Source organism: Physeter macrocephalus, chromosome 11 (assembly GCF_002837175.3).
Source record: "Physeter macrocephalus isolate SW-GA chromosome 11, ASM283717v5, whole genome shotgun sequence".
In the NCBI taxonomy this organism is placed as follows: domain Eukaryota; kingdom Metazoa; phylum Chordata; class Mammalia; order Artiodactyla; family Physeteridae; genus Physeter; species Physeter macrocephalus.
In genome coordinates this window covers 4,333,769-4,355,757 of record NC_041224.1, presented here as the reverse complement: position 1 = coordinate 4,355,757, position 21,989 = coordinate 4,333,769, and the positions used below count along the sequence as shown (strand labels likewise).

The following is a 21,989-nucleotide window of genomic DNA, read 5'->3' as shown; positions in this document are numbered from 1 at the left end:
AGGTAAAGATTAGCTTAATAAATTACATATACATTAAAGCATGTTCATGTATATTTCCATGGGTTTATTGATGTTGGTGGCCTTTAAGGAAGGATAGAATTGCTTGAAACTTTTGCTGCTACACAAGTTTTATTTTTTGTATTTGATATGGTTTTCCCATGGTTCAACTGTAATTATCAATGTAATCTAGCAAAATTTGCCTAATTTCTTTCTGTGAGAAGATCAATTATACCTAAACACCCAGGGCAGAAGATTATTTCACTGTTCGATTAATTCCTGATGCACATGCTCCCCAGTTTTCCCGTCTGATGTGTGTATATCGAAAAAGTAAAGAGCTGGACGTGTTACAGTTTGGGGTAAATATTTCTCTAATCAGCATAATAAGGCTGGGCTCAAGGTCTCCTTGAGAAAAAGGGTGCTTGTATATCAGTTCCTTCTATTCTTACATGTAAAATTTTACTTTGTGTCTCTTGATAACCTCGTGTTATCACAGGCCCATTTCAGGCTGCTGAGAAGGAGATACACAGAAATTAGACGTCATTTTGAGAGTTTGTCTTTAAACAACATAATAATAAATATTTTAATTTTATTCAAACATTATGAGTAAGACTTTTTATAGAATGGATACTAATTTACAAAATTATTTTTAATAGAATAAACAATCGCAATGGGTTAACCATTAGTGTTTTCTTTCACATTTAAATCGCATTGTTCATAATTTAAACACTAACTGTTTGGATACCAGTGTTGAATGGTTTGGTTGTGATTGGTAAATACAGAAAATTTTCAGCAAATGTACAAAGCTTCTCTTTTCTACCAAGCAGTGCTTGTGTGGTGTACATATGTATGGACTCCTACCCAATAAGCTACCCTGTTGTTAATACCATTTGCCTGAAGAATATGTAGATGACTTGCAGGGAATGTTGTTTTTGTATCTTTTTTTTTTTTTTTTTTTTTTGCGGTACGCGGGCCTCCCTCCGTTGCGGCCTCTCCCCTTGCGGAGCACAGGCTCCGGACGCGCAGGCGCAGCGGCCACGGCTCACGGGCCCAGCCGCTCCGCGGCACGTGGGATCCTCCCGGACCGGGGCGCAACCCGGTTCCCCTGCATCGGCAGGCGGACGCGCAACCACTGCGCCACCAGGGAAGCCCAAGAATGTTGTTTTTAAAATACAACTCTATATATAGGCTATATGGCAAATGTTAACATTAAGTTTCCCATCGTATTAAAAGAAATGTGGAGTGATTGAATAATTCCTATGGATATATTCAAACTTTGCAGAGGAATTGCTTGAAGTACAGAAAACTTCCTGTGCTTTGAATTCTTATACTGAAGTCTCCTAAAGCAGACAACTGAAACTTTGTAAAATGGTTATTTTACAAGTAATAGGCATGTCTGCTAAACGCACTTACCTTTTATAGAACTAAATTATTCTTAGTTTGCTATTCCAAGGTAAATACCAACTCATAGGAGTTACATCTCCCAGAATACTTGCAGACAGAAAGTGATGAGATTTCTGTAATACAATCACACTTCATCTCCATCCTCCAACTTCATTGTGGTTCAGAAGTTCAGGACAGTAAGAATAGCAATGTAAAGGAAGAATTCCTTTAACAGAGTTACCCACTTAATAGAATGCATCACCTTTTAAGGAGGTGATTCCAATATTAGGGACCCATAATGCTTTAATTTAAAAAACACTGACTTCATTCATATTCATATTTATTTTAATGGATCATCTCAAGAGGTATTGAAATATGGAAATAAATAGAATGAAGTTGCCTTAATTTATAATTTCCATACTTTGAAAGAATGTGAGTTTAGGGCAGACATAAGACAGCCCCCAGCAAAGAATTATAATCCCAAAATGTCAATAGGGCCAAGGCTGAGAAACGCTGCTTTATTTTTTATTTTTTTTAACATCTTTATTGGAGTATAATTGCTTTACAATGGTGTGTTAGTTTCTGCTTTACAACAAAGTAAATCAGCTATACATATACATATATCCCCATATCTCTTCCCTGTTGTGTCTCCCTACGCTGCTTTAGATATAGAAAAGGCAAAGGAAAGAAGTTAGCTCAGCATTTGACACACAAATGGACTCGCCCCTCTCCAGTTTGCCTTATTGTCTTTCAGGAGCCGACACTTAGGCTTCCTGTATTTGCTTCCACATTTCCATCAGCATAATGAAGCACTTAGCTTCTCACAGAGAGACTTGGGTTAACCCGCTTTGTTTCTTTAAGCCTCAATTTCATCATTTATATAGAATGAGAGAATGAAGTTATGATTTGTATTTTTCCCCAGCTTTTTATTTTGAATAATTGTCAAACCTACAAAAGAGTTGATAAGCTTGTATAGTGAACACCTGTGTACTCTCTTCGTTGATTCACCTTTATTTTTATTTATTTATTTTTTTTTGCGGTACGCGGGCCTCCCACTGCTGTGGCCCCTCCCGTTGCGGAGCACAGGCTCCGGACGCGCAGGCTCAGCGGCCATGGCCCACGGGCCCAGCCGCTCGGCGGCATGCGGGATCCTCCCGGACCGGGGCGCGAACCCGTGTCCCCTGCATCGGCAGGCGGACTCCCAACCACTGCGCCACCAGGGAAGCCCTCACCTTTATTAATATATTCCCATATTTGCAGTCTTGATAGCACTTTCTTTTTCTGCCCCTCCCTCCCTCCCTCCCTCTCTTCTTTCCCCAAGCTACCAAAATTTAAAATTCACATTGCTTTTATCTAGTAATTCCACTTCTACAAATGTGTCCTACAGATGTGTCCACACAGGTGCTAAGTGACGTGTGCAGCATTGCTTGCAATGGCAAGAGATTGCAAGCAACTTAAATGTTCATTAATAGGTGACTTGTTAAATAAATTATAAGACAAGGAAGCTGTTTAAAAATGAGGAAATTCTGTGTATTAATATGGATATAGTTCCAAGATGTATTGTTAAATGAAAAGTATAATCCCAGTGTATATAATACACTATTATTGTATAATAATGTGGGAAATAACTATGTATTTATGGATTTACTATTTCTTTGGATATGCATAAAGAAACTCTGGAAGGATACATCTTGGATGTCACAGTGGTTCTCTCTGTGTGAGGAAGGGTGGAAACTACACCCTGAACAAGTTATTAAAATTCAGTGAACATTCCCTGTCCAGAGGACTGACTGGGCATAATTAACAATTTAAATTTAGTCGAAGCATTTAAAAAAAATTTTAGTTGCCATTAACCATGGAGGAAACCTTTTACAGTTCAGTTTCCTAAGTTCTTTTTTCGGGTTCTAGCAAAATTCTGTGCATTTGTTATATCTACATTGCCAAAAATCATTGCTCTTATATTGAGTGGAAAACTCCACAAAAAGCACATATTCAAAGTGAGATTGATATATATAATAATTATTATTTTATACCAAGATTGAGCTGTGGTTTTAACTAATTCTATAGGTGATCTAAGAAATTAATTTTTAAAAACCTATTAAGTAACTTTTTTTAAATCCGCAGCAAGTTGGCATCGATAAAGGTGACATTCCTGACCTCACACAGGTAAGTGATTCTCTGAGTGAAAAATGTAGTGTGCATGTAATTATTAATCCATAGTTTACCATAAATGGTCTTACCTAGGGCAGAGGCTTGTAAGCATTTAATGCATTTTTGAATGTAAGCCAACCACCTTGCTTGGAAATCCTTCTAACTTACTATTTCTTTTTTAACTATTAAGTATATTTCTGGAGATAATATGAATATTTTCCTACTCTTATAAAATCGTTTCCTCTTTAAAGGCAACGGTATTTAATTATTGAGCTCATTTTTTCATTCTTAAACTTGAATCAAAAGGAGGCCTTGAAAAATGTTTAAAAAGTGTTTTATCCATGAAACGTGACTATTCATAGGCATGTAATCAGAACATTTGAACTGTTCTTCCTGCTGCTTCTCCTAGTTTTCAATGTCCATGTCCCACGGATGGAGGAGGGGCACGAACAGCGAGAACACTGATGTTGTAGTTCTGCTATTCAATACACTGATTTTCGTCTCCCCTGTGAAGGGGAGGAATTTCCATATACAAAAGAACCTTTTTTTAAAAAATAGTAGTGGTAGATGAGTGATTTTCTGGGGACTATCTAGGAAGCAAAAACAATAGTAGAGCTTCCTTATCAATCCTTTTATCTGTTAAGAGGGTACATTGTACGGCTCCTTGGATGTAGAATCAAGATCATTCACATGTGCAGAATTACTGTAGGACCTTTCTCATAATTGGCAGGAACTATTTTTGTTTAATCAACTTGTCATTCTGCTACGGTAAATTTCTGTTCCAAACATGTTCTTTAACTAGAAATAGATGATAGGAGAGAGTTAAGAACTGCTACCATGTATACCAGTAATGAATATATGAGTTTTCTGTCTTTGCAAATAAAAATAAGTTATTGTAATTGAAGAAAATTGTCATAATGAAAGGTTACCCAGTTTTAATAGTATCAAAATGTGTTTAATAATTTATTATCTTTATTATCCCTTAAAATGTTTCTATATTTAAATGTTAACCTTAAATTTTTATTAAAAATTAGGGAAACCCAAAGTAATGCTCTCCGTATTTACATTATTAAAATACCAATTAAATACCAAGAATTCTTCGTAAATAAAATTCACAGAACAATTCAGAAAATGGTGACATTTTATTTTTTTATTTAAAAGTTGGAGGAACGTGCCTTCTAATAGACAGAATATTAGTATAAAATATTTTTGCTACTCTGAGAAGATAGTGTTCTTTGATCAGGTGCATACCTAAATAAGATATTGGTATCATCCTGGATATGGCTAAATATCATGTGCATAAAATACTATTAAAATTTCTTTATTAGATTATAATCGAATAAAGATTTATTAATTTTGTATCACTGTAATAAAAAGCAAAGAAAATCACTGTGCTTTCATTTTAAATTATTTAATTATTTACATTATTAACATTAACATTTACATTGAAGTTTTAAAAAATAACCCAAATACATGTTAACCTAAAAAATGTAGATATTTAAATATTTAACTCAATGAATATCTTTTAGAAATGGTAAATCATCTTTATTTCAACTGTATAGACTGCTGTCACCATGGAACAGAAGTAAAACTAGTCATGTTGTTAGAGAGGCTGGCAGGTTAAGAAGAAAATAGGTCCTCATTTATCTCAGTTTGGGCAGAGTCTGAAGGGAGATAAAGGTTTAAAAGGATACTTAAATACCTTTCTGTTTTTAAAATGAGAAAATTATAGCATATCATTGACAGATTTACATACTTGGCTTTAATTTTTAATGATACTTTTATATTCATTACAGTCTATGTAATCTTCTCTCAAGAAGTCCAGAGGCATAATATTTTATGTAATGATGTATGTTCTGTGTTATTATAATTTGGGGAACAGAGACCCATCCTTAAAGAAGATAAAATCTTACTCTGGGTCTAGTAGAAAGAGATTCTGTGGTAGAGATTCATTAGACACTGGTAACATTCTATCCTCTGCTTTTGTTATGACTTTAAGAGCCACATAGACTTCAGTATTAACATTTATTTTGAAATTATCTCCTTATAAAAAAAAATCCTCCAGTTCATTTCTCCAGTGTATATTTAAATCTCAATTCAAAAGGTTTGTGTGCTTCTGAAATTTCTTAATAAGTTACTTAATTGTGATTTCTGTTGGGTTCATGAGCAGCAGAGCTAAACACACTCCCTAATTTTTATTTAGAACGCTTCCACAGGTCTAATTGGAGGCTTGTCATTGAGCTGGGGCTTTAGACCCACTGTGACAGTCTGGTCAGACAGAAGCTGGAATGTGAGCTGCTCTAGGGTTAGTCCTTCAGATAGTGTTAGACAAGAACTAATCTGGAGATGGGTCAGAAATGCCAGGTAGTGTGGACTCTGTTTGAGACCTGTGAGATTGGGTTCTACTCTCTGCCAGGCTTCTCTGTGGCTGCCATGGCCACTGAATCTAGCCGTGGTGATGAACGAAAATAGCCAGCAAGGAAGACGATTAAAGAGATGATGAGGACCAGAAGGGCTACCTATTGACTGGGAGTAGGGAAAGGCTGCTCCTAACTGAGAAAGGATTAGAGTTCCTCTTGCAGCAAGATGAAACAGAGGGATTGAATGGATGTCTTTCTGGTTAGAAAATGTACAGTAAATACCAGTGTGGTCATCTGTAGCCCTTTTTAAATTGTGCATATAATATCATCGTAACAGCATTTTAAATGATTTATAAATACCAATGAAAAACATTTTTAAACACTCAGAAGTACTGTATTGAATAAGAAGTGATTATGATATCAGAACTGAAATATTCCTCCTCAGCACTTTCCAGTGGTTTCTTAGATCTAATAATCAAAAAATTTGAATGACATTTTGGTTGCTTTTAATTTCCATTTGTTTTTAATGATGCTTTAGGATCTAAAGCATCTGAATTGTAGATGGATGCTTCCTTTTTGATCCTGTACTCACAATCAGCTATGAATTTGTTTCAAGAAAAGGATTTTCAAAATATTATTTCCAGTTTGGTGTGTGTGCGTGTGTTCCGAATTTAATGTATCTCCATTTATGAAAAACATCTTAGGTTTTGATGTCAGGAATTCTGGTTGATCTGAAAACTACTGGTAAAGAAAAGTCTCCTTTTAAAGACTGTACCACTGATGAATCGGTAACCATGATATATCACTTGTTATTTATTAGCTTTCACAAGCTGCCTCTTGTTCTTTGGGTTGGTATTTTCACCTGATTGGTCTATTGACTTCAGCATTATTTAAAATAAGCAACTAAAGATACTGCTAATTATACTAAAGTTCCTTTTACAACAGCAGAGGCATTCTCAAAGTTTTGCCCCTTGGAAATTTGAGACAGTTTTCATTTTTGTCTGCTGCGTGCCAGGATGTGCTCAGTGCCATAGATAGAGCTCAGAAGGCCAATATTCCTACACTCAATGAACTTTACTATCAAAGTAGTTTTTTTCCCTGCAAAAGTGTTTGAGGAGTTTATTTCTGTTAGATTTCACATGTCCTAATAAGAGATATAAATAATGAAGCATTTTTAAACTTCTAAGCTAAAATGTTCCAAACTTAATTTTACGTGCAATGCATTGCAAAATAACACCTCTTAAAGACAAAGTCAGTTTTGTAGTCTGTGTTCTTGGTCACATTTCTCTCAACTATTGTGATTTTGGTGACTACTACTTTATTTTTAATTTTTTTCTTAAATTATTAAGAAACTTTACAGAAAGAATGAAATTGCAAACTATCATCCTAGTTTTTGTGTTTTTTTGTTTTACATAATTAAGAAACTATATAGGAAAAAATACTACTTCTTTTGTTATTCCATGTTCTTCTCTATTTTATAACTATAAATAGCATTTCTTAAACAGGTTTAGCACAGAATCACATTTCTTTTACATTGCCTTTAATATTCAGAGGACCTCAGTCTTCCAACTGGAGAGAGGTTCTATGGCTTGATATATTTTTCCTTACTGTGATCCCAATGAAAAGAATGGAAACCGAAAAGGTTAAAGTTATATGCCCGGGCCTCCTAGGTTCCATTATTATGACAATTATAATTATTACTATTATGACAATTATAATGGAAGTTATCAGGTGTGAATTCATCTAAAAATTGTTAAGCCATTTCTGTCTTCTTCCTTTTAAAGTTAACGTACACATTCTGTTTATTAAGCGAGCACATCTTAGTAGTTTACAATTTGTCTATAGAGCAAAATTTCCTTTATCTCTTAAAAATTCATTCTTTAAAACTTAGAAGTATACCCCTAGTTGTAGTTTACTGGAATTTGCTAAGTCAACTTTTACCTGAGCCATATTAAGAATTCTAATTTTAATAACTTTCAAAATTTATTATATCTCCTAAAAGTCATTTTTTCTACTCTACAGTAATTACCTTTTTATATAATGTTCACGGGGCTGTCCCTTTCTACCCTACCTTCGTCATTTTGATCAAGTTAATATTTTTGTTCACTTACTAATTTATATTTATAAATTTATGCGTGGCTCACTTAGTAATTTACACGTACAGTAATCTCACATAATTATATATATATAATAATATTATTGTTAAGGCAGTATATGAGTCTATTAGTGAAATGAAAATGAATATTAAATGTACTAAACAATTTTAATAAGAATTTTATTTTCATTTGTCATTACAGGTGCAATGTAAAATGTACAGTTATACTATTTTAGCAGTTAGCACAGTTACTTTAAAATCCCTCAAAATTAATTTTATATTAATTTTAAGAATAATTGTCAAAATTAAATGTATCTATAAATTTACGCCAGTCTTTGAATGCCTATGCTGCTGTTAAAGTCTAACTTGGGTTAAGATTATTCGAGAAAGGTGAAGTTAAATTTCTAATGCTTGAGGAATAGATGGGGTGGAATATTTATATGAACCTTCTCCTAATATACAGCAAAATGCCATCACTTTATATTGCCTAAAATATGATAAAAACGTTCAGGTACTTCTTAATAAAAGAGGTGAAATATATTAAATTTGCCAAAACACAGTAGTCTGTTATAACATTAATATTTGCTAAAGTTACTTTATTATGTATATAAATTAAATAACTCAATAATAAGAAAATCTTAATTGTGGTTGACTATTAAAGTTGTATTTTTTTCCCCACAACTCTCACTTACCCTCTCTTTTTTAATAAAGTAGTAATTTTCCCTAATATTTCAGTCAAATGTGGATAAGTGAGATTTTACTGTATTTTCATATTTCTGTAAGTTTGTATTTGGGCACTTATATTTTTGACTTGGGTACAAATACCTTTACTTTTTTCACTGTGGTCTTATGGAAACATACGGTGAACTTGATTTAATTGAGTTTACTACATTTAAGTAATATCTTAGTAAAAGTCTGTCCAATGTCATTTCTACACCGAAACCACACTGTAACACTGTTTGTTATGCAGTGAAGTTAAGTATACATATGATGGGCCTGTTTGAGATTCTGTGGAATTTAAATATCTAAGTACCAAAAGACCCTGGAATGAAATTATCTCCCATATGTATTAGGGTGCCCAGACCTGCACTATACAAAGTTACAGTGATGTTCCAGTGTATTTATTTTGAAAGAAAGCGATGCAGACATTTATTTTTTACTTTCTTATTGTAGGCTCCCAGCAGTCTTATGGAGACCCTTGAACAGCATCTAAATACATTAGAAGGAAAGAAACCTGGAAACAAGTACGCATTAGTTGTATATTCTAAATAAGATGAAAAATACTAGAGTCATTCTTTATACAGTGAGATTTATCACGGTACTACCGTTTTAGGGTATGCTTTATTGTAATTATCCTGAGTTCCCTCAAAACCCCTCCCCTTCCCATTAACTTACGACATCGTGACCCCATTATAGGTAATCTATCTGCAGGCTAATTCAGCAAACTAGTAGCTTGTACCTGTGTTGGCTGGACTTGCTGATTTATTTATTATTTTGCCCTCAGAAGGGACTCACAATCCTCAGAAAAAGAATTGCTCACGCTAAAAATTGAGGCTGTCATCATTGGGAACCCAATTTCCCAAGCAGCCTTGAACACTCTGTTATGTTACCAACCCTACTGTGAAAAAGCAGAGCCTTCAGGAATGGCTTTCTGGACTTGAGACTCTCCCCAGGTGGACCCTTCGGCATGGCATGCTGCTGACACTTGACTCAGTTATTTTTCTAGACAGAGTGGCAGTCGAGCAGTGATAAGTGTAGTTTTAGTAGATTTTCAACCTTTCTGTTTGGACACTTAGATTTTTGACCATTTTTCCTGACTGCATGCCAAAAATGTCCAGGTTCCATTTTTGTCTTCTCTCCAGCCGGGGTCATACTTGTCGCTTCACAAGACCTGGTACTTTCCCGTCTTTGTGCCTCGCTCAGAGTGTAATTCTGCTAATCTTGGGTGCCTCCCCTCCTTGTCTCTGCGTGCGTGCATTTTACACATCCTGGGAGGGCCATCTCATGAGGGCTTCCTTAATCATGCACCACACTGTTTTATGACTCCCCTCCCCACCTCCCCTGCCCCGATATGTGGTTTAAATGGATTTTCTGATTCTTAAGGTCAGGGACTATTTTATACTTCATTATCTCCACCTAAAAACATACTGTAGCTCTCTCTACAGCGTCAGCTTGAAATCTGTTTTTGTTGGTGATCCCAGCTTTATGTTGATTCTGTTTAGATCGACAGCAGAAATTGGTAGAGACAACCCGTGAAATGCTCATTGCAGGGCTATAGGCTGATCGTGGATTTCACCTGTGGTACAGCTATCAAAATGCATCTCCTTTCTGCTGCTTCTCTCTGGGCATTCTCCCAGAATCTAGACTCTTGTGTCTTGAGTCACTCTTGCCTGTTGTTTAGCTAAGGGTGATTTTTGTCATCTTTTCCAAGTTAGTATAAAAATCATTCCATGTCTTAAGTTTTCGATGGTAAACAGCGGAGTAGGGCTCTCTCAGGCTGTGATGGCAGAGCTATCTGGAATGATGGATGACAGGACCTCTCAGGGGCTCTGTCAAGGTTGTACCATTGTCCAAGGTCTGTGCCCACTTCAGTGTGGCCATGGACGATCAGACTTGTGTGGGTAGATTGATGTCAACTGAAAAGACGTGCGCGTATAATAAGTCACAAAAGAGGGTGCCCGCTTCCAGTAATTGCTGCCTCCTCCACCCCTCCCGTATTAGGGTGTCTGGGAAGCCAAATGAGTCGCCTAGGATTTAAGCCAAAGGAGGCAGGAAGCCTGAGAAATGTCCCTCTTCCTGTGGCAGATGGATCCCTTTAGCTGAGGAAATATGCATATGCCAGAGTTAGAGCCTCTCCCTTGGGCAATGCAGGATGCATTGGGTGCATCATGGGTGCAAGTCAGCTTCTCCGCCCTCTTCCCCCCTCAGGTCCCCGCACCCCGCACAGGTCCACCCTCTTCCCTCCTGAAATCTGCCAGGGCTGCGGTCCTGTGAATAAGCCGCTTCCTAGAGTGGATCTCATCAGCCCTAACTTCAGCTCTAAAGCCGCCCCCTTGTGGCAGCTGCCAACTATTTTTGAACTATTTAGCTATGGACACTTGGTTACATTTCTAAGAGTAGCAAAATAAGAACTTAATGATCTTCTGTTTTGAATTACCTTGTACTGAGTGTAATTTTCCTCTCTCCTTTAAAATCATTTTATGCTTGTCAGATTTCTTTTCTGAATTGGCTGAGACCACCTATGAACTTGTCTTTTGCTTATTCCCTATTTTTAAAATAAATGAACTATAGGAGTTAACTATTTTCTTCTTTGTATGTTTGTGCTTACCTGGGACCTTAAGTGAAGGGTGAGTACTATATCGAGTGACTTTTTTTGCATTTGGTTATTCCTAAAAATGCAAAAAACACTCTTAAAATTCCACATTTGGTATTTAGAACATTGAAAACTGATTTCTGTCCATTTTACACATCTGTGTTTTTTTCACTATACTTTTAAAATTTTCTCTTAAGGTGGCTCGCATAAATGGTTTTATTTTGGTCTTCTTTGATCAAGACTAACAGACTCTCTTAGTTGTATATTCAGATATCCCTCTTAGATTTTAGAAATCAAAGACTTTTTCACTTGTTTAGTAAACAAAAGATTTCCCTATGGCACACGCCAGAAGTGCCAAAAGACAATGCTATTAAGAAAATTAATTACTTAAACGGGTTTTCTTTGTCTTCTGGTAGCAGTATAAAACTATTCTAACCTCTAAGTCAAGTAAGTGCATAAAATGAAGCATTTTCAAATGTCTGCTAAAAAATATGTAGGCCTTTTTTATTTAGTGCCTTATATCCACCGATACTCGTTTTTGAAATTCTATGCGATACTGTGTGATATGCCTTTGTATATTGTCTGTTTCTGTAATTCCACAGAACAAAAGAGAGAAATTGATTTTATTTTATATGTGGGTTTACTAAGTGTTGAGGGTGCAAGAAACTCAAGTTTATTGTAATCAAAATTATTTGGAAGAGATAGGTTTTTCACATCTGTGTTTTGTTTGTCTTTCTGGCTAGTGTTTTTGACCAAAAACTGTGTAGGGATTAGCGTGTGAATAAGAAATAAAATTTCTTCTTTTGATAGTTTACCATTAACACATGGGAAGTGTAAACCTTAGCATTTTCTGTGTTCATCATAGAAACCCATGGATTTGTTTGTAACATTTTACAGGATCTATGGGTCATTCATTCTCTTCTAAAATTACATTTGTGCTTTATTTTCCCCCAACATGGTTCACAATGTACTAAATTTCTCTAGCTGAAGTTATTGAAATAAGTATCGGGCTTTAAATAATGTCATTATATATAAAAGATTGCAGCATTTTCTTTTATAAAGGGCGAAGAGCCAGTGGTAGGGTAGAAAATCAGCTGAGGAACAGGTAAAAAAAAGGAATTTGTGTGTTGTGTAGGGGAGGAACAAATGTGCTGGGCTCCCCTGTGTTTTTGTCAGGACAGGCTGGAATGTGAAATGTGCACCGACAGACTTGGACTGGAGCCTGAAATCCACCATTAAAGAATGGTGAGACTTTGGCGAGTTATTTACCTCTCTGAACCTCAGAGCCCTCAGACTTTAATCAGTGTTGAGTGATGCTTTTTAAAGCTGTGGCCCCAATGGGAGCACCTCTGGTTCTACCTTTTTGATGAAATCATGGCAAAACCTGGATCTGGTCCATGGGAACAGAAGTCATACATCCTGACAGTTTAGTTTCATACAAAATAATTTTTAGGACGTTTGGTTAATTTATTTTTAAGATGTTTGGTTAGTTTATTTTGGTTAATATGTTTATCTTATATAAAACAATGAGATAGATTTGCTTCCTTCAAAAAATTTGGCATCTAGTGGAGAAGACAGACGAATAAGATACAGTGCTTTAAGTGGGATTATAGTGGGAGACAGGAGATTTTTTTGCTGAATCCATGGGGTAGCTACAAGTGTCATTTAGTAGTAGCGCTCATGCAAGAGCTTGACAAAGTGATTCTTGTGCCAATTATGATATTTTGTACTTAGGTTTGAGCATGATATTCTTTAGTAGTAGGTAGAGAAATTCTGTCATTTTTACTATATCTTTATTTTGCTACAGAGTATAGAATATGTTAGAAACTTTTATGTATTAGTTTGGAAATACAGTTCAAAAAGGTCTCGTTCATCCTCAGTTCTCTTTCCTGTATTAATATTGCTCACTGTGTCAGTACCACTAAGAATTGGTTCATGAAAATCTCTTGAGAGAGAAACAAATTAATTTCAATTAACTCATTCTTAGAAACTGACCACATCAGGTGGCTTCTATGTTTTCTTTGCAGAGTTAAGGCTATTATTTTCTTGGGTTTTTATTTAGACTTAACTCCCTTCCTTTCCCCCATGTGTAAAGAGAAAAAAAATGGTAGGAGTGGAGGAATTATTAACCAAAAACTCATTAGGAAATTTTCAACCTCAGTACTAGATTTTTAGGTTCCTAAGTTTCTGAGATATAGAGAATACTGTGATTCCATTTATTTCAGTAGACCCTTGGTGAGCAATATAGAGAAGCATATATCCTTTTCTTCATAGGATATGTTACTCTGAAGATAACAGCCCAACTACACATAACCTAATCGAGTGTAACCCTTATGCTTCTATCTTCCTTATATCACAGAAATCTCTGTTAGCCCTTGCTTTCATGTTCATTTTAAGTGAAAACTAAATTTAGACAGGAAATGGCAGGCTTGTGTTTGCAAATGAAGTTGAACCTAAGAGGTATTAATCTGGCATACAGTATTGTTCAATTTCTTTTGCTATATCCAATGAAACAAAAATTCATGATATTGTACAAAACTCCAGTTACTAAATCTCTGCTGATTTTATTTTACTCCTGCCACACGAGATATTTTCTCTGTAGATAAGTAGAAGGGCATCTCTGCCATCCTCTGAGACCCTGACAATAGTCTTCTTATTGAAATGTCTTTTTTTCTTCATTTTGTTTCCTTACTAATTTATTTTCCACCAACTCAGGTTAGTAAAACCTAAGCTGTTTAGGCAGTCGTCTCTGAAGCATTTTGCTGGAAATGATATATATCATCAGTGCTACCAGCAATCTAACTGAAAAAAAAAATGTATTTCTTCCTGATTTTCCCTCACTCCCTTTGACACAAGCATTGAGGTTACTCTTCTTTTTCCAGCTCCCAAGTTCTCACAGGATAATGGGAATATTTCTCATAGAGAGTTTTCATTACAGCCATGAAAAAAACCAGACAATCTCTAGGAGTATGCACAGTGTGGAGTATGCACAGTGTGTCTCAGCTCAGTATGGAAGCTGAGACACACATCAGGCACAGGGCTTGTAGGGAATCTTTTTTTTAATTCTAGTGTTCCTTTTATGTATCACAATTATGACTAAATGAATCACAATGTGCTTTAACCTTAATGGGTTTTCTAACTTTTAAAAATAATAAACCGGACGGTTTTTTAAAAATTCTGTAAAGCATTATTTTTCCCAAGTCTTGGCAAATTTTCTAAAATTCCAGTTTGAACAGTTTATTTTTGATGGATGTAGGCAATAAAGATCAACTCAAATAATTAATTGAGTTGCTAGAGATACCAAAATAAAGATTTTGAATTTAAGAATTTCTAATACTAGAAATTAAGTGGATGGGAGACATTGGAAGCAGATGTCGTAATTGACTAAAAGATAAAATATATTTAAAAAATAGTTTATCCATTACTAAAAAAGTCTGCATATAAACAAGTAAATGCTTGACCAAGCATCAAACTTAAGTGCTTCTACAAGTGTATTCATGTATATCCAGTTTTAATTCTTTTTGGTTGCCTTTTAGATCTGGTGCTCCCTCTCCATTAAGTAAGGTAAGTTTGTTTTTTGTTTTGTTTTGACCATTTTAACAACTTTTGATTGTACAGTTCAGTGGCATTAAGTACATTCACATTGTTGGGCGGCCGTCTGTATCATCCGTTTGGAGAACATTTGTCATCTTCCCCAACTGAAACTCTGTACCCTTTAAACACTAACTCCCCGTCCCCCTCTCCGACCACTCTCACCCCCAGCTCCTGGCAGGCACCATTCTACTTTCTGTCTCTATGAATTTGATTACTCTAGGTACCTCAAATAAGTGGAACTGTCCTTCAGTATCTGTCCTTTTGTGACTGGCATATTTTACTTAGCATAGTTATCTTCAACGTTCATCCATGTTGTAGCATATGTCAAAAATTTCTTTTCTTTTTAAGTCTGAATACTATTCCATTCTATGTGTGTACCACATTTTGTTCATCCATCCATCCATCCATTAATGATCACTTGGGTCACTTCCACCTTTTGGCTATTGTAAATAATGCTCCTTTGAACATGGTGTACAAGTATCTGTTCAAGTCCCTGTTTGCAGTTCTTTTGGGTCTACACCCAGAAGTGGAATTGCTGAATCATATGGTAATTTTATTTTTAATTTCTTGAGGAAAGGTAAGTTTTTATGTATTCCCCTTTATATTAGTTTCTTAGTCATATAGCAGTGTCATATAGCAATGTCTACTTAGCCCTCTATCTGGACTAAATTTTTCTTTTAAGTAGATGAAATTTTCATACATTTATATTACAACTGAAAACAAATGTCTCAGTGTTAACGTCTTACTAGTTACAAAGCACTTTCATGTACTCTGAATCACAGCCCAGTGAGATAAATAAGGCACATAACATTGTGCCTGCTTTGATGGTAGAGAAACCAATTGTCGTTGGGTATCCTTACAAGCATGCCTTTTAGACAGTCTACCGTAATAACTGTCACAACTCCTTCACCTCCCTCTCTCCTTTAGCATCCTGAAGGACAGGATTAGGGTTGTTAGTGACGAGAGTATTTACTTCTATAGGTCAGTAGTTCACATTTGCCATTGTATTTTTCACATTGCCATTTTCATTGCAAAAATATGATAAATGTGCTCTTTCCTCTTTGCCAAATTTCTGTTACATAACTGCTGTTATTACAGACAAGCAGGTTAGCATTATGACTGCACAGGGTACCCCAGACACCCTTTACTGTGTCAATACCTGGCCGGCTGCCCAAGAGACCCTCAGGGAGCTCCAACAATCAAACAAACAAACAAACAACCTAAGCTCCCTGGTGATTCTGCTACAGAGCCAGGTTTAAAATCATTATGTCACATGGGAGAAGATGACGGTGTGGGAAGATGCAGAGTTAGTGTCTGCCTACAGCTAGGGAACCTGCTGGCCACTGGTGGGGGACTCTGATGCCCAAGGAGATTGGAGGAACCCCAAAGTGAACCGGTAGGACGTAGGGGGACTGAGTGGGGAGGAGAAGTGGATGCCAGACAAGATCAGTGCCCCTGAGGCCGGGGAGATCAGGAGAGGCAGGCAGGAGGGGCCATCCAGGAGGAGCGGGAGAGGAGCAGAGGGCGATTGCCCTGCCCACTGGGGCCACGGGAGCCTCTGACCTCCCAAGCTGGTCCCCTACAATCCAAAGCCCCCTCCAGGCCACGTGGTTCTGGGAGCATAGGATGGAGGCCGGGGAGATTGGGAGAAGCAGGTGGGAGGGGCCCTGCGGGAGGAGCAGGAGAGGAGCAGAGGGTGATTGCCCCACCCACTCGGGCACGGGGAGCCTGCTGAGCTCCCAGGCTGGTCCCCTCCCCACCAAGGCCCACCCCCACCCTGCCGGCTGCATTGGTCCTGGTGGCATATGGCCCTCTGGGAGTAGCAGGAGAGGAGAGTAGGACGTTTGCCCCACCCACTTGAGCCCAGGAAGCGTGCTGGGCTGCGGAGGGTGTTTGCCCCACCCCCTCGGGCACAGGGAACCTGCTGAGATCCCAGGCCGGTCCCCTGCCCTGCAAGTCCCCCCCACCAGCCACATTGGTCTGGGGGACATAGAAGGGAGACCAGGGAGATCAGGAGAGGCAGGTGGGAGGGGACCTCCCAGACCCCAGACTGGAGGAGCAGGACAGGAGATGAGGGCATTTGCCCCACCGACTCAAGCCCAGGAAGCCTGCTGGGCTCCCAGGTGAGGTCCCCCGCCCTCTGAGACCAGGGGTGGGGGGCACGCCTGGGCCCCTTCTGTTCCTTGAGCCTAAGCCCCACCCCCCACAGTCCCCAGGGCCTTTTCCAGCCCTGTGGGTCCTGAGCATTGGCCCCACCCATTGCCCAAACCTCACCCTTGCTTACTCTCTGCCCTCCACAGCCAAAGCCTTTCCCCCCATTTTTTGTTTTCTTTTCCCTCCTCCTCTTTTTTACTATTGTGGTACTAATGTACATTCCGGTTGATTCATCTATATTTTATTTTTATATTCTTTCTAACATATCTGTTAGTTTCCTAGTCTAATTTTATTTTTTACTTTGTTATTCGTTTTTTGTTGTTGTTGGGGTTTTTTTTGCCATCCCACGTGGCTTATGGAATCTTGGTTCAGGAGCCTGGGGTTGGGCTGACATTCCTGCGGTGGGAGCTCCGAGTCCGAACTACTGGACTAACAGAGAATCTCAGACCCCAGGGAATATTCATCGCAGTGAGGTCTCACGGAGTTCCTCATCTCAGCACCGAGAACCAGCTCTACCCAACAACCTACAAACTCCAGTGTTGGAAGCCTCAGACCAAACAACCAGTAAGACAGTAACACAATCCCACTCATAAAAAAAAAAAAAGGCAAAAAACTATGTCACAGATGAAGGAGCAAGGTAAAAACCTACAAGACCATATAAATGAAAAGGAAATAGGCAATCTACCTGAAAAAGAATTCAGAGTAATGATAGTAAAGATGATCCAGAATCTTGAAAATAGAATGGAAGCATGGATTGAGAAAATACAAGAAATGTTTAACAAAGATGTAGAAGAACTGAAGAACAAACAACTTCCCTAACATGGGAAAGGAAGTAGTCACCCAAGTCCAGGAAGCACAGAGAGTCCCATACAGGATAAACCCTAGAAAAAACACACCAAGACACATATTAATAAAACTAACAAAAATTAAATTCAAAGAAAAAATATTAAAAGCAGCAAGTGAAAAACAAAAATAAAATAAAAAGGAATCTCCATAAGGTTATCAGGTGATTTTTCAACAGAAACTCTGCAGGCCAGAAGGGAGTGGCAGGATATACTTAAAGTGATGAAAGAGAAAAACCTGTAACCAAGATTACTCTGCCCAGCAAGGATCTCCTTCACATTCAGTGGAGAAGTCAAAAGCTTTTCAGACAAGTAAAAGCTAAGAGAATTCAGCACCACCAAACCAGCTTTACAACAAATGCTAAAGAAACTTCTCTAAGTGGGAAACACAAGAGAAGGAAAAGACGCACAAGAACAAACCCAAAACAACTAAGAAAATGGTGATAGGAACATACATATCGATAATAACCCTGAATGTAAATGGATTAAATGCCCCAACCAAAAGGCACAGACTGGCTGAATGGATAGAGAAACAAGACCCATATATATGCTGTCTACAAGAGACCCACTTCAGACCTAGGGACACATACAGACTGAAAGTGAAGGGATGGAAAAAGATATTCCATGCAATGGAAATCAAAAGAAAACTGGAGTGACAATACTCATATCAGATAAAATTGACTTTAAAGACTGTTACAAGAGATAAGGATGGACACTACATAATGATCAAAGGATCAGTCCAGGAAGAAGATGTAACAATTATAAATGTTTATGCACCCAACAAAGGAACACCTCAGTACATAAGGCAAATGCTAACAACCATGAAAGGACAAATCGACAGTAACCAATGATAGTAGGGGACTTTAACACCCCACTTACAACAATGGACAGATCATCCAAACAAAATAAATAAAGAAATACAGCTTTAAATGACACAGTAGACCAGATAGATCTAATTGATATTTATAGAACATTCCACCCAAAAGTGGCAGAATACACTTTCTTCTCAAGTGCACACGGAACATTCTCCAGGATAGATCACATCTTGGGTCACAAATCAAGCCTTGGAAAATTTAAGAAAATTGAAATCATATCAGGCATCTTTGCTGACCACAATGCTATGAGATTGGAAATCAGTTACAGGAAAAAAAACTGTAAAAAACACAAATACATGGAGGCTAAACAGTGTGCTACTAAATAACCAAGAGATCACTGAAGAAATCAAAGAAGAAATTTAAAAATACATAGAAACAAATGACAGCTAAAACACGAAGGGCCGAAACCTATGGGACGCAATAAAAGCATTTCTAAGAGGGAAGTTTATAGCAATTCAATCTCAACTCCAGAAACAAGAAAAATCTCAAACACTCTAACCCTACACTTAAACAACTAGAGAAAGAAGAACAAAGAAAACCCAAAGTCAGTAGAAGGAAAGAAATCATAAAGATCAGAGCAGAAATAAATGAAATAGAAACAAAGAAAACAGTAACAAAGATCAATAAAACTAAAAACTGGTTCTTTGAGAAGATAAAATTGGTAAACCCTTAGCCAGACTCATCAAGAAAAAAAGGGAGAGGATGCAAATCAATAAAATTAGAAATGAAAAAGGAGAAATCACAACTGACACTGCAGAAATACAAAGGATTATAAGAGACTACTACAAACAACTATATGCCAATAAAATGGACAACCACAGAGAAATGGACAAATTCTTGGAAAGGTAAAATTTTCCAAGACTGAACCAGGAAGAATTCGAAAGTACAAACAAATCTGTCACAAGTAATGAAATTGAAACAGTAATTAAAAATCTTCCAACACACAAAAGTCCAGGACCAGATGGCTCCACAGGTGAATTCTAGCAAACATTTAGAGAAGAGCTAACACCCATCCTTCTCAAACTCTTCCAAAAAATTGCAGAGGGAGAAATACTCCCAAATGGATTCTATGAAGCCACCATCATGCTGATAGCAAAACCAGAAGAGACAAAATATGAAAATTATAGACCAATATCACTGATGCACATAGATGCAAAAATCCTGAACAAAATACTAGCAAGTGGAATGCAACAGCACATTTAAAGGATCATACACCATGATCAAGTGGGATTTATCCCAGGGATGCAAGCATTCTTCAATATATGTAAATCAATCAATGTGAAACACCACATTAACAAATTAAGGAATGAAAAGAGCTAACACCCATCCTTCTCAAACTCTTCCAAAAAATTGCAGAGGGAGAAATACTCCCAAATGGATTCTATGAAGCCACCATCATGCTGATAGCAAAACCAGAAGAGACAAAATATGAAAATTATAGACCAATATCACTGATGCACATAGATGCAAAAATCCTGAACAAAATACTAGCAAGTGGAATGCAACAGCACATTTAAAGGATCATACACCATGATCAAGTGGGATTCATCCCAGGGATGCAAGCATTCTTCAATATATGTAAATCAATCAATGTGAAACACCACATTAACAAATTAAGGAATGAAAACCATATGATCATATCAATAGATGCAGAAGAAGCTTTTGACAAAATTCAACACCCATTTATGATATTAAAAATAAACTCTCCAGAAAATAGACAAAGAGGGAACCTACCTCAACGTAATAAAGGCCATATATGACAAACCCACAGCAAGCATCATATTCAATGGTGAAAAACTGAAAACATTTCCACTAAGATTAGGAGCAAGACAAGATGTCCACTCTCGCCACTTTATTCAACATAGTTTTGGAAGTCCTGGCCACAGCAATATTAAAGACTTAAATGTAAGACCAGACACTCTAAAACTCTTAGAGGAAAACATAGGAAAAACGTTCTTTGAGATAAACCATAGCAAGATCTTTTTTGACCCACCTCCTAGAGGAACAGAAATAAAAACAAAAATAAACAAATGGGACTTAATTAAACTTAAAAGCTATTGCACAGCAAAGGAAACCATAAACAAGACAAAAAGACAACCCTCAGAATGGGAAAAAATTTTAGAAAGTTAATGCACAGAAATCTCTTGCATTCCTATACACCAACAATGAAAAATCAGAAAGAGAAATTAAGGAAACACTCCCATTTACCATTGCAACAAAAAGAATAAAATACCTAGGAATAAACCTGCCTAAGGAAGTGAAAGTCTTGTACTCAGAAAACTATAAAACACTGATGAAAGAAATCAAAGATGACATAAACAGATGGAGAAATATACCATGTTCGTGGATTGGAAGAATCAATATTGTGAAAATGACTATACTACCCAAAGCAATCTACAGATTCATTGCAATCCCTAGCAAACTACCAATGGCATTCCTCACAGAATTAGAACAGAAAATTTTACAATTCATATGGAAACACAAAAGACCCGGAATAGCTAAAGCAATCTTGAGAAAGAAAGAGAGAGTTGGAGGAATCAGGCTCCCCAACTTCAAACTATACCATAGAGATACAGTAATCAAGACAGTATGGTACTGGTGCAAAAACAGAAATATAGATCAATGGTCCAGGATAGAATGCCCAGAGATAAACCCACGTACCTATGGTCAACTAATCTATGACAAAGGAGGCAAGAATATACAATAAACGTTCTTTGAGATAAACCATAGCAAGATCTTTTTTGACCCACCTCCTAGAGGAACAGAAATAAAAACAAAAATAAACAAATGGGACTTAATTAAACTTAAAAGCTATTGCACAGCAAAGGAAACCATAAACAAGACAAAAAGACAACCCTCAGAATGGGAGAAAAGATTTGCAAATGAAACAACAGAAAAAGGATTAATCTCCAAAATATACAAATAGCACATGGAGCTCAATATCAAAAAAACAAACAATCCAGTTAGAAAAGTGGGTGGAAGTGCACCATGACCAAGTGGGGTTTATCCCAGGAATGCAGAGATTCTTCAATATATGCAATTCAATCAATGTAATAAACCATATTAACAAACTGAAGGAGAAAAACCATATGATCATCTCAACAGATGAAGAGAAAGCTTTCAACAAAATTCAACACCCATTTATGATAAAAACTCTCCAGAAAGTAGGCATAGAGGGAACTTACCTCAACATAATAAAGGCCATATATGACAAACCCACAGCCA

General features: G+C 37.1%; 1 protein-coding gene across 1 annotated transcript in view; it reads left to right on the top strand.

Annotated features, from left to right (window-relative positions):
- The window catches only part of SNAP91 (synaptosome associated protein 91), a 148,147-nt gene that overhangs the window by 65,264 nt on the left and 60,894 nt on the right, over nucleotides 1-21,989 (top strand). The window contains exons 9-12 of the mRNA XM_055087690.1: nucleotides 3,505-3,546; nucleotides 9,160-9,230; nucleotides 11,328-11,333; nucleotides 14,836-14,863. Coding sequence (XP_054943665.1) covers nucleotides 3,505-3,546; nucleotides 9,160-9,230; nucleotides 11,328-11,333; nucleotides 14,836-14,863 — 147 coding nt within the window. The remainder of the gene's footprint in view (nucleotides 1-3,504; nucleotides 3,547-9,159; nucleotides 9,231-11,327; nucleotides 11,334-14,835; nucleotides 14,864-21,989) is intronic.